At 39.2% G+C, this 13981-nt stretch overlaps 1 protein-coding gene across 1 annotated transcript; it reads right to left on the bottom strand.

Annotated features, from left to right (window-relative positions):
* Positions 1–1881: 1881 nt before the first annotated feature.
* Positions 1882–13907, bottom strand: BATF (basic leucine zipper ATF-like transcription factor). The gene is made up of 3 exons (XM_026664408.2): positions 13602–13907; positions 11718–11822; positions 1882–3736 (listed from the first exon to the last, which is right to left on the bottom strand). The coding sequence occupies exons 1-3, from the start codon at positions 13665–13667 to the stop codon at positions 3527–3529; spliced, it is 381 nt and encodes a 126-aa protein (XP_026520193.1). The 5' UTR covers positions 13668–13907; the 3' UTR covers positions 1882–3526.
* Between the last annotated feature and the right edge of the window lie 74 nt (positions 13908–13981).

Below are 13981 nucleotides of genomic sequence, written 5' to 3'. Positions count from 1 at the left end.
ACACTGGACTTCAAGCATCTTGCAGTGTGTGCCTCTCCATTCTTCCTCCAGACTCTGGGTCCTTGGTTTCCAAATGAGATGCAAAAGCTGCTCTCATCAGAAAAGGGGACTTTGGACCACTGAACAACAGACCAGTTCTGTGTTTCTTTAGCCCAGGTAAGATGCTTGTGATGTTGTTTGTTGTTCAGGAGTGGCTTGACAAGAGGAATACAACATTTGAAGCCCATGTCCAGGATCCGTACAATTGGCTCTTGATGCACTGACTCCAGCCTCAGTCCACTCCTTGTGAAAGTCCCCAACACTTTTGAAGGGCCTTTTCCTGACAATCTTCTCCAGGCTGCGGTCATCCTTGTTGCTTGTGCACCTTTTTCTTCCACACTTTTCCCTTCCACATAACTTTCTATTAATGTGCTTTGATACAGCACTTTGGGAACAGCCAACTTCTTTTGCAATGACCTTTTGAGGCTTTCCCTCCTTATGGAGGGTGTCAAGGATAGTTTTCTGCACAACTGTCAGGTCAGCAGTCTTTCCCATGATTGTGCTTCCTACTGAATCAGATTGAGAGACCATTTAAAGCAGGGGTGTTCAACCTTGGCAATGTTAAGACTTGTGGACTTCAACTCCCAGAATTCCTCAGCCAGCAAAGCTTGCTGAGGAATTCTGGGAGTTGAAGTCCACAAGTCTTAACGTTGCCAAGGTTGGACACCCCTGACTTAAAGGCTCAAGAACCCTTTGCAGGAGTTATGGCTTAATTAGCTGATTAGAGTGGGACACTTTGAGCCTAGAATATTGAACCTTTTCACAATATTCTAATTTTCTGAGATTGTGGATTTGGGGTTTTCATGAGGTGTAAGCCATAATCATCTCAATTATGATACATCATGGCTTGAACTATCTTGGTTTGCATGTAATGAGTCTATCTCATATATTAGTTTCACCTTTTAAATTGCATTACTGAAATAAATGAACTTTTGCACGATATTCTAATTTTTGGAGTTTCACCTGTATAGTATAAATATTAAAACTATCATTTCTCCTTTTTTCTTGTGACTGATTTAACCTTATTCTTTCAGAAAGATGGAGTAAATGACAACTCAATCGTTTTTCAAAATCATGGATTGTGGGGGACACCTCCTTGTGTATGATGAATGTCAAATAAATTAGGAGACTTTGTCTTCTTAAATGTGTCTTTGTTATTCAAGTTTTTCCATTGTCTAATACTCTTGTGTTGAAATAATTAACCCAAACAAATTCCATAATTCTGATATCCAATGCCATCGAGTAAGATAACTGCAGTCACTATTTGTTATTGCCTGATATTGTAAAGGAATTTAGAATTGACCTTGGGAAAATAATGGCTCTCTCTCAAGGGGGAAAGCAGCAAACTGTGAAGAAAGAATTTTGAGAAGTGATTACACAGACCAGAGATAGAACTATAAGAAAGGAACTCAAAATAACCAGCACCTGGTAAGAGATAGAACTATAAGAAAGGAACTCAAAATAACCAGCACCTGGTAAGCTATCTATCTGGACTTTTTACTGGGCATCCTTTTATATAATTCCCCAACGATTAAAATAAGCCCAAAACCCCCAACCAGGGGGTATTTCATGGGGTTTTCCATTAGCATTTGTTCCTATATTTTTGGACAAATTATTTTCATATCACTGGAAATAAACCCCTGATGGTAACAGATATTTGTATAACAGTGGAATATGTTCTTCAAAACAAGGACAACATGTTCCCTTGTTTATCAAAATTTTTGAAAGAGAAATGTGTTCGTGTTATTACGTGTAGCAATTCAGAATCACCCAAGCTTCTAAGCTTTCCTGAGAATGGCAAGATCAGCTAAACACAATGGAAACAAAACTATCCATCCAGAATTTAATTTTTAATTTTAATAAACACAGAGGCCTTATACACAGTGCTGATTATGCATGCTACCACTGAACACAAGAACCCGTCAAATCTGATAATACGTTAAAGGGACTAGAAGTCAGTTAGGGAAAACATTATAGTTCTGGTGCTTTTATGTAACAGCATAAATGGATGTTATTTCTAAGTCCTGCATCATAGTGTTACCATATGTAGATGTTAAACTGTCCTTCCAAATCAATTAAAGGACTGTACAATTTGCATTTTTATGTATTATATGAGTAGTAGCTTTTATGACCCTGTATTTTCTATTGTTGCATAGCCGGTGTCCAAATGGAGTCAGAGAAGCTGACGCGAACTTGTATTGGTAGTTTTATATAAATATATTTTACATTTCTATTTACAGCAAACAAGATAGGCACATCACTACATTATGAGGTAAATCATCAGGTAAATCACAGAACAGCATACAGTGCACAGAAGAAAAAGGCAGGAAAAAGGGGAAACTCCCCCTTTACACCCAGCAACCAATTGTAATGTAGATTGCCTCGGATAGATTGCCTGCACTCTCCTACCAACTACAATTGTGTGTTATGGCCTGTTATGTACTTTACGGTTCCAGCTATTAAATTAAGTATCTTAACAGGATACCGATGGAGTTCTAAATGTAGACGAGGAAAAGAACAAATTAATATTTCTTTCTCAACTCCTGCTTGCCCTCTATCCCTATCCTTACATTGATAGCTAACATTGAGTAAAGAAAAAATAGGCGCACCTGCTAATTATGAGACCCAATCTAATAATTAAGGCATCAGGCTAGAAACTGTGAATTCTAGTCCCACCTTAGCCATGAAAGCCAGTTGGATGACCTTGGGCCAGTCATACTGTTTCAGACAAGCTTACCTCACAAGGTTGTTGTTGTGGGGAAACTGGAAGGGGTATTAGATATGTTCACCGCCTTGAGTTTTTTAAATAAAAATACAATAAAGGTAGGATATAAATAAAAATAAAATATGATCAGTTTAATCTTGTGGCTGCAGTCATACAAGTCATCCATGGTGAATCATTTTCAGAATTAATTCAATAACTGCAAAGCTAGGACTACAGGACACACAAAGCTAAAATGTGGCTGTGTGATTTGTTGTGCTGTGCTAATGCAACCAATGTTTGGCTCACAGACTTCTACAATTCCTAAAGTTTTTCTTGTCCATTGATTAAGGGTTTGGAATGGGGTAGGGGAGGAATTGATAGAAATGAAAGCAAAAATCAGACTTTAAAATGTTTTTTTTAAAAAAAGAAATTTTATTTAGGAAAATAATGAATTGATTTTAGTCACTTCCTGAGAGTTGCATTTTTAAAGTCAGTAGAATACGCGTTTTGCAAAAGAACACACTTCAATATGCAGAACTTCAGTGCAAGTAACAGAAATATGTGGTTATCTTATTCTCTGGATCTCATTCCCCAAAGCAAGCCCTTTGCAGAAACACTTCTTTTGTATCCTGATATGCAACCGAGGCCGGATCCAAGACATCTTGACTCCTCATTATGCTAAACAGAGACATGAGGATATTCTGAGCTGTCCTAGGGAGAAACCCCCTCCTCTCATTGTTCTAGGCATGGAATCCAAGCTTTTTTTCAGTCCTACTGTTGATATCAGTGTGGGAAACAAGAGGAGCTGATATGGCTTTGAGGAAAAGCAAGTGGGGTAAAAAGCACTTCTGAAGGCACCGTGGGTTGTGTCTGGAGAATTGAGCAGTGAGTCTCATGGGAATTCAACACTGTGGAAAAGTGTTTCAGTTCCTCTGTTAGGTGTTTGATTTCTCGCCGCAAAGCAGCATTCTGTCTCTCCAAGTCTTCACTCTCCTTTAATAAAGGAAAAGAAACAGAAAATTTCAAAGCCTTAGAACCCACCACAGGAAATAAATGTGGGTAATCAACCCACCTGCAAAACAAGACCTAGTCCGCTCTGGACATAAAAATTATAATTGTGTTATATTAAAACAGTTAAATTAACTGTGCACTTAAAGCTTTTAATAATGCTTCACAGAACCACAGAGTTAAATACATTTAATTAGTGAGACCCTCGCTTCCTTCTATACTTACTACCGTGTTTCTCATATAATAAGGCCGGGTCTTTTTTTTTTTTGAGCCCCGAAAAAATGGCTGGGTCGTCTTTTCGGGGGTGACTTAATTCCCCCCCTTGCATCTTCGGGCGGGCAGGTGGTGACAGGTTGGATGTTGACCTCGGCATTGGTGGAGCACTTCGTATCGGGGTCAACGCAGGCAGCACCATATCCGGGTGTGCAACAAAAGTATTTCCTAACAGCAAGACCCCCACCATTCCCCCCCATTTTGCATGTTTTAATATAGGCCTTAATTTGGGGGGAGGGGCTTAATTTCATTTCATGCCTATAAAACATGCTGGGACTTCCTATTGGGGGAGGCCGTATTGTTGGAGAAACAGGGTAAGAGGATCTTTATTGCAAGCCTCTTCAGTATGGCTATTCTTAAAACATTCCATTATTTGTCACTGTTGCACCTGAATGATTAATCAATTCTTCATAGGAATTCCGACATAACTCTGACATGGATGTATGCATGTACTATCGATTGTACACCACTGTACAATCAATTTGCTTCAAATGGCCCTAGGGATATCTGGCCAATGATAATGAAATTCTGTTCTGATGCTCATGATGGTATTACCTGACTATTAAAATATATTGTCCGGTTTGATGAGACAGGCAAAATCAGATTGGATGCTGATTGACAGGTGAATTACTAAAGCTATGAATTTCTCATCATCCTGCCTAAAACAAAGGCAGCGCCCATTAGTAATCTCTCAATGAATATCGAAGGCTGATTTGGCAAATGGGTAGTATATATTTCAAATCAGTGAGAGGATAAGTACCGGTAAATAAATGAATGCAATAAAGTTCACATTTACAACTTCAGAGTAACTGAAATAGAAAAAAAAAGACCTTAGCCGATCTCTGGGGATAGGCTAAACTACTATATTCTCCAAAATCTTCTTGAAGAGATGTGTTTCATAACCTTTTAAAAGTCAAAATATTTTGGGGGGAAAGGTGTAAGACAGTAAGGGGTAAGATATTCCATACAAAAGGAGCCATCATGCCTGGGTTCCCTTTATCTCAAAGGCAGGATTCCCAGCAAGCCCTCTATTCCTCATCTGAATAGTCTTCCGGGCAGTCCCTTAAAGACTGAATTGAAAGAATCAAACTGAGAAGTAATAAGAACATGAGGGACTGTCTACAAAGTTCCTTCATCGAGGAATGATTGCAATTGACACATAAAAATAGAATTGTGTTGAAATCTCTCTTGGCCATAGCAAGCAAGAGCTGTGAGTCAGAAGAATTCCTAAACCGTAAACCACTTTCGTCCTGAGGAGAACAGCCCCATCTAGGGTTAAAGATGTAATATATTCAGATTCAATATAACTTCAGATTTACTATCATTCTATCTTGGTAGGATTCAGTCTAAATCTTAACCAGTAGGCTACACTGCTGTCAATCATCTATCTTCGTGATCAACCAAGCACTCTATAAAATGCTTTCATTTCTAGAAACTTCCCAAGTGCCACATGGAATCACATACGATCCATCAGGTGCCTGGGGCACAGACTAATTGAATGGGGCCTTCTTTCCCGTGAAGGCTTGTGGCATAGTAAAATTCTACAGAATTTAGAGCATGATCCGACCATGATTATGTAAATGTGATAAATAAATAAATAAAATCTCAAAGGGCTGAGAGATACGTCCCCCACCATCACTTCTATTATATAATCTCCTGCATGAGTCAAGTCCATGGTCACTTAGGATAAGTCTTTGATTGTCATGGTGGACAAAAATGTACAAGCTGCCTCCCAGCCTGGGGGAAATAAATTGAAGTCCTTCGGCACCAAAAGCCTGGGGTCAACCATGAAGTCTAGTAGTCAAGGCTCTGTATCAATTATACGTAAGAGAAGAGATTTGATTCTCTGCTTAACTTCCCAGATGATCAAAGCCACTCTTGCTAGCATGTCATGCCTGCTGTAACACCTGAAACCCAGATGGGCATATCCCCATGAAAGTCATCCTCCATCCAGGTTTCAACGATACATACTAGTCTTTGCTGCCATCCATAATCAAGTTGTAAATGGGGGAGAGTCACACTAGGTGAAGACCAGGCATTCAGCTAGAGCCTGGAGACCAGGGACTGTTATGTAGTACTTTGGAGGAGATTAGGAAAGTAGTAGCAGTCCCAATTCCTCTTCCCTGAGGACAGCCTACTCTCATTTGCTTTCACCATCTCAGTGACACCCTCTTCTGCCAACTTCCTTCCATATGCCCCACTAGTCTCCCAGATAATTCTTGCAGAATGGACAACTTCAACTCGCCACATGGATTCCTCTTGCTCTCTATCAACACACTGTTACTATTATTAAACCATTTACATTGTGAAATGGGGCTGCCTAAGTGTTCTAATATTGCTGTTAAACTGCAAGTGAGATGAGGACAAAAATAGATGACACGCCAGTAAATATTAGGAAACATCTAAGGGATTATTAGCTAATAGCAACACAATGCACATGTGTGACATGCTTACACAATAATAAATAATATATGACTAAATTATTTATTTTGTAGGTAGTCTTTGATTTGCAACCACAACTGGGACCAGAATTTCTGTTGCTAAGCAAGATGATTGTTAAGTGAGTTATGGCCAATTTTGTGATTTTTGCCACAACTGTTAAGCAATTAAATGATTCACTATTGTTAAGGAAATCCAATCCACCAAACACGACCCCCCCACCCCCCCGCTTTGCTTTGCTTGTTGGAATCTGGTTGGGAATGGCAATCAGATGATCTCAGGAACTTCAACCATCATAAATACATGCCAATGGTCAGGACTCCAACATGCACCCCCATTCAAATCATAAGTCTCTAGCCACCTCTCTCAGAGGAAAAAAGATTGATTTATTAGGAGTTGACATGTTGGCGTTTTCGGGTTGCAGCCGACTCTGACACATCATTCATTTCACCCTTGATCCTGGTCTCCCCCCACCCCCTGGATGTATATTCTCCAATGAGACACATCCATAGCCAAGAGTTATCAATCATGCTCTCCAGTAATAATTTTGCACGTCAGAAGCTTTGGTTGCCAAAGGGATTATCTGAAGCATTTAAGGAATGCACTGCTTTCCCCCACTCCCTTTCTGCTGGCAACTAAAAAGACCAAAGAGTATTATTATTATTTTTAGTTGACACCAGTTGCCAAGCGCTCAGATTTTCTCATGTGCCTGTGGGGATGCTGTAATGGTCATAAGTTCAAGTACCTGTTTTACATCACTTTTTCCAGTGCCACTGTAACTCTAAACAGTTGCAAGTTGAGGACTACCTGTAGTGCTCATGAAGATGAGGAGATATATTTTATCTCTGGTGAAATTCTATTGCATTTAGACAAGCATATGCAAACTTTATTAAAATATACATCTGCTTTTTTGGTGATAGTTTCCTCCTTGCCAATAATATGCAAATAGCCAGCCTAGAAGTAATTTGACTCTCTTCCAGATCTACCTACATTAGCAACATTATTCATTGTCATGCTTCCTACAAAGCAAAGGAAATCAACTTGAACAACATGGTTGACCTCCATTCCCTGAACTAGTTTTTAAGATGAGGAGAGGAGGAACCATATAAGGATTCTTTTCTTCTCAGAAGGTGACAGATTGGGAGGCATCAGTATTACAATCCTAAAGGCATTTATTTTTTAAGGGAATTGCTACTTAGGCCTTTAAGTGAATATCAGTTTAATGGAAAATGGGGTGGAGAGGGGCAGTGATGCTTCACCAGAAGGTCATTTGCATAGAGAAAGTGAAGATAGATTGTATCTTTCATCAGCTATTAAGAACTCATTTATTTGCTGTTTCATATACTGTTAATTAATCTCCTGACAATCATGGATGAATGGAACAAGCAGGTAACAATGAAGCAGTCCAAAGCTTGTTTTCAAGAACAGGGCATATAAGCATGACAAAGCTCTTATTTTAATGGTACACAATTTTGTGGATTGGAAGCCATACTTGCTTTTTTACAGGCCTGTGAGGTGGGACTTTTCTTGGGGGGGGCATGTTAATCAATTTAATGTAAGTTAAAAACATAAAATGAATACATATGCCCAGAAACGTTTAAATGTAACAGCGCTGGCATAAGACACAAACGTGGCTAGGAGCAAATGCAGCCAGGAGAGTAGCGTGGAGGCAAATGGACCAGGAGAACTGAGAAAGCAGTGATGAGCCTTGTCCAGGTGCCCTTTTGGGCAGAGGGTGAAGTGGGCATAATGGGAAAGGTCAAGAAGAGTGGCGAAAAGCACAACAGAGCGCAGAGGGAACAAACAGCTTGAGGCATAACATGGAGCACGTAGAGAAAGCAAGAACACAGCAAGGAGCTGAAGGAATAGATCAAGGAAGAAACAGAAAATGCAAGAAAAAGAAATAAGATTATGAAGCAGGGAGAACGGGTTATGAACAGGGTAAATAGATAATGCGGAGGGAAAATTTTGGAGCCCTTAGAATCACTGTAGACTGCCAAAGACACTTCCGCACTCCTACCATACTTGGTTTACTGACTTGACAGGTGTTTCAAACATTCATGCAAAGAAAAAACTCTGAACAAGTAACCAACAACACCATTTGTTACACTACAAAAAGGTAGCAATAAATACTCCTTCAAGCCAGGCTTGACATCCTGGTGATCCCCTTCAAGTTTCCTTAGATATAATGCAGAACAGGCTTGCCAGTACCTCTTCCAATATTTTTTTAAACTTTTTGGTCCAGACCAGTGATTCTCAACCTTGGTATCTTTAAGACTTCAGCTCTAGCATTTCAGCTGGGGAATTCTGGGAATTGAACTCCATCTATCTTAAAATTGCTAAAGTTGAGAAATGCTGATCTAGACTACAGTTCTGGAATCAGCTGGTGCTGTCCTGTTCAAACACTAACCAGATCTTGGTTTGTTTCACAGTTAGCCAGGATTGGCTATGTGTACATCTCCTCAGGTTCAAAGAAACAAATAGAATAGATGTTAATAAAGGGCAGAATTTTCAATTTCCCCTACCTCATACCAAATTTATGGTAAAAAAAAATAATTCCAACACATTATGGTCCTCACCGCATATTTCCCTCTTGCTCCCATACAACCATTAGTCTGGTTAATCTGCCTGTATTTTTATTGGGCAAAGGGGATTGGGTTCAAGATGTTTTTCTGTAATAACATCTTTGCAGAGTTTCCAGATTGATGTTTTTCTTGTAAACTCGGTCTGGGCAAACCCAAGAAGGAAAGTAGACCTACTTATGTCAGCGGATGACATTTCTGCGCTTGGCCGCATTCAGCCCCCAGCCAGCAACTTATGAGAAATGACAACAACATATCCTGCATTGTGCGTTCCTACTGCTTCTCACCAAGCCCTCATCAGGCACTTGTATTTCCTCAACCTAAGCCACATACATCCTGACCCCTTGAGAGCAAAAGCCTGGGTCAGTAACTGCCATCGCTGCTTAGCAAAACCACCTGACACAGGAAACCTGTCACTGAACAAGAAGGAAAGTCTTGCTTGCATCTTCCAGCAGCTGCAGGGAAAGAGGCAATGCAGTGCAGAAATTCATCAGCTGAAATCATGCCTGTTCTCCCCAAGGCCTCGCTCAAAAGCAAGGCGGCTTTTAGAGAGTAAAGATGGCCAGGACACTATAACACAGGTCTTTCCTCAAATGACTATCTCTGAAGCCTTTGTGTGTGAGGATGTGTCTTTATGTGCAAGAGAGATGTTTACAGTTGTTATTTGTTTAGATTGAGGAAGGTCAAGCTGCCAAATTTTCAAGCAAGCTCATGGCGCTCAGATAAGGGCTGCACCACATGTGGTAATTATCCCCTGCCCCCTTTGAAGAGAAACCACAGCAATTATCCCCTGCCCCCTTTGAAGTGAAACCACAAAAATTGAAATTATTTACAAACATGTAAAACTTTGCTGCAAGATGAGCTTGCAAGTTGGATTCAGCCAAAAGCAAGCATATATGACAGATTAAAACAATTCTTAAGTAAATCACCTCACATTGTTGTGAAGAGTCATATGGCCAAATTCTTTCTCAGAGTAAAAAAAAAGCCGTCCACACTCAAAGCTATCATATAAGAGAGAGAACAGGATGGAGAACCTTCCCATGCGATCACGCTTTTTATGTGCAAGAGGGATTTCTTTTAATGCAGAGATGGCTGCATACAGTCACAATGGTCATTTAATACTTGAAATGGTCAGCCAAAGAAGAATTGGCAATCCAATTGCTATTTATGCAAACTAGACAATAGCATTCAGGTTTTATGCGATCTCCAGAAATTTAGGAATGAAAGGCATGCTATGCACTACTCTGTTTCTCTGGCTTTCTGGGAAACTCAAGTAACAAAAAATAGGGCTGGCATTTACCGATAATATTTCAACCTACGCCATGATGCCCAACTTCATTATCTTTCCACGTGTACAGCATAACATGGAACGAAAGACCCAACCTCTTAATGAGATTCAGTGATTATCCTACATATGTAAAATATATTTCAAGATTGTTAAAATGAATGAATATAATTTGGTTTATTTGATCAAGGTTAAAATAGGTATGTTGCTATCTCTGGTAATCCTTAATGGACCTTTGCGGATCAGGGCTGAAACAATGAGGTTTTAAGGATTTGTTTATAAATAAAAAGATGGGATATGGGGGGAAAAGGATCACTAACCTACCATTGTTGGTAGGTAATAAATTATTAAAACTATTTATATACTGTATGATCAAGGGAGAAGTCATTTTTATATAACTCTTTTCTTTTTCTTTACTACTATTTTTTTCTTATGTGCACTTTAAATAAGTTTAATAATATTAGTATAAAAAGATAATCATCAAATTTAGACATAGATTACCTGTTAACCAAACAGCACTCCAATAGCTGACCAGATATGGAAACAATTTGGGGTAGGTGAAGTAGGAGGATATTGATGCTTTTTAGGGCTCCTGATAAATCTCAAGACCCATTTCTCATAAGGATAAATATAAAAGAAAATATGAGAAAAGCTCAAGAAGTTATCATTTAGGACCCCCAGAATGCCACAAGATTGAGCTATTTGACTTAACAGGAGGCTACAGAAGGGCTTCTAAGGAAATGATGTCATCTGAGAAGAGTGAGGGTTTTTAATCTACATATTTGTATTTAAGAAGATTTAAAATTGGGAATGGGCAAATTATATCCATTTTCAATAAACAAACAAACAAACAAAACCTCAATGGCCATTTTGGGCATTTGGGTATTTTAAAGATGGTAATGAGAAATTCCAGGGAGGGAAATTATCATTTCCAGCCTTAAAACTATTCCCAACCCCCCAAACCCTATCATCAAATTTAGCACCTTTCTCCACATTTTTATATATATTTCCTTCATTGAACATTACCTGTTCCCAAAGACTCTGAGCAGTTGATACAATACCCAGGTGCTGCTCAAGAGACCTTAGGTTTGCCTCAATGCAGCCATGCAAACCGTTGGATAAACTACTGCGGTTTCACAGTTTTATAGCTCAAACAATTCTTTAAAGTATTGTGATAGGCCTAAGTCAGACTATATTATTATATTATATTATATATTTAGTATAGTAATTTATTATAATATATTATATATCATACCTTATATTATATTACATAATATTACATTGTGCACTGTCTACCTTCTGGCTAGAAAAGCAAGATTTAAATGGAGATACTAATATTAATAATGAGTATCCCAGAAATCCAGATGAGGAGGACAGAAGCATTTACCAAGTGCAGGTGATCTGCTTTCTGGGTCTGTCTCTGCCGACTCTTCTGAGCTGCAATGCGATTCTTTTCTCTTCTTTGCACTTTCCTCATTTCATCAGAAGAGTCCTGAAATGCAAATATATTTTTCCAAACTACTGCCTTTGAAATGTATGCACTAGGAATGTAGGATGGTTGGGTGCACCACTGAAAGCCCTTAAAGACCAGAAAGGGGACAGGTCATCCTGGAGAAACTCTAGCTAACATGGTTGCTAAGATTTGAACCAACTCGATGGCACATAATCAATCAGTGAAGGAATGTCTGATGATTTTAGTGCTGTGCTAGTGGGAAATGTGAATGTGTATTTTGTATGTACTTTTGTATGCAAATCAGACTGTTGTTGCTAGTAAACCCAAATTATTGCAGCCAATAGACTGCAATGAGCTGAAAATTACTGTATCAAATTAATTGTGTTTGATAGGGAAAATAGAATGAATGACTGCATATTATAAAAAAATTGTAAAAAAACAAAACCTAAAGCAAGTAAATCAATTTCTATACAGTACTGTAGTAGATTAAAAAAATATTGGGAAAATAGTTGTGGAAAAATTTGAAAAATGTGCAAATGGCAAGAAATTAGACAGTACATGATCTGTTATAAATATTGGGGGGGGGGGCATGAAAAAATGGCTGTATATAAAATGTGTTTTGCCTCTTTGTTTATGAAAGTAAAAGTTGGGTATCTTAAAAGAAACACAAAAGTAAATTGAATGCAATAGGAAAGGAATATATAAGAAATGTGGGCAGTAAAAGAAGAACAGATTATGTGATGAATTAATGAATGGATATTAAACAGTCCAAAAAGTACTGGTTGAACAGAGATGAGATCCTTGAATAAAAAGAAATGAGTAGCTTAAAAACTTAAAGAGCAAAAGGCAAGGTAGAAAGCAGTATTCGGGCCTGGTGAATCAAGGAAGGTTTGCAAGGATATTGAAAAGCATAGTAATGTTTATATAAACTAGTTTTAGCTTTTCATTTTTATTACCTATCCATATCCTTTTGCCTTTAATGTCTTTAACTTTCTATTTCTTACTTTTTTCTCCACTCTGCAGAACTTTGCTTCCTTAAGGAGAATAGCATAATGGGTATACATTGCATTGGGTTTGATGTAATAATCCAAAATTTCTACCCTATGTTTAAAAAAAAATCCTTATGGTGATATAATTTTATTGTCTCTCATTGATGGCATCTAGCTGTATAGTTCTCTAGAATTTTCTTCCTCCCTCTTTAAAGTGTAAACCTAAGAGCATTTTGCACACAGCTGAAGTTTTTTTTTTTTTTTTTCAAGTTCAGGACCCCATTCCTAAGAAGGCAAAATGTTGATACTTTAATATTTGAAAATTTATCACATCTCTCAGTAGAGAAAACGCCCAACCTTAACACTTTTTAATGTATCAATCAGCCCCTAGCCTTTTGCAGAAAAACTGGATCACCCAGAACTTTCCTCATTACAGGAGATGATTTTGGACAGGAGGACGAGATTTTCTTGGTAGAATTAAACAATTCTAGTGCAAAACCCCTCAGCCATTAGACTAGCCTTCCCCAGTCAGCAGCCCTCCACCGATGCTAGACACAAATCCCAGAATTGTAGTTGATAGGTGGTTGGAAATCTGGGGACTATAGTCCCTCTTTAACTTACGCCTTCCCTTGAATCTGAGGGGTCAATTTGATTCAAAAGGGAGACGCGCAGTTGGGGAACAGTTCCTCAACTCTTGATTTTTAATGCCTCAGCAAACTTCACCTGTTGGATTTCCACTAGATTGAACCCGGGTAGTGCAACGTTGCTCGCAATAAACCGCCGTTTAGGCGTACCATTTAATCGACAGAAACTGGCCCCCACACAGTACCTGTTTGCTGGATGAAGAGGACTGGCTGAAGCTGCTGGAGTCACTGCTGTCGGAGCTATGGGGCATGGCTCACAGCACCCCCTGCTTGTCGACTCCTTCTTCCTTCAGGCCTTCGCGGTCTTAGACGGCCTTTCCCTTTAAACTGGACACTTTCGCTCCTTTTCTTCCCCGTCCTCTGAGCCGGCCGGTTACTTTCTCCCCCTTCTCCCGCCGCGCCTGTCCGCAGCGACGTCCCCGTCCCCTTCCCCTTCAGAGCAATGCATCTCGCGCGGCTCTTCGCCTCCCTTTAGCTACTGTGGATTCTCGGAAGCCTCAAGGGACTTAACTGAAAGTCACGTGGGCGGAAACTTTGAGAAGAAAAATGTTACAGAATATTTTTT

This window comes from Notechis scutatus, chromosome 1 (genome assembly GCF_049901735.1).
Source record: "Notechis scutatus isolate UNSWTSFEM ecotype Mainland chromosome 1, rNotScu1.2, whole genome shotgun sequence".
In the NCBI taxonomy this organism is placed as follows: Eukaryota; Metazoa; Chordata; class Lepidosauria; order Squamata; family Elapidae; genus Notechis; species Notechis scutatus.
Note: the sequence above shows the minus strand (reverse complement) of the source record. Positions and strands in the feature narration are given on the sequence as shown.

Bases quoted from the DNA above. Each gene is read 5' to 3' on its own strand.
- BATF (XM_026664408.2), bottom strand. From the start codon at position 13,667: ATGCCCCATAGCTCCGACAGCAGTGACTCCAGCAGCTTCAGCCAGTCC. The intron at 11,823-13,601 runs GTACTGTGTGGG...TTTGCATTTCAG, and splicing joins CCTCTTCATCCAGCAAACAG to GACTCTTCTGATGAAATGAG. The intron at 3,737-11,717 runs GTAAATGCTTCT...CCTTTATTAAAG, and splicing joins AAGCAGATCACCTGCACTTG to GAGAGTGAAGACTTGGAGAG.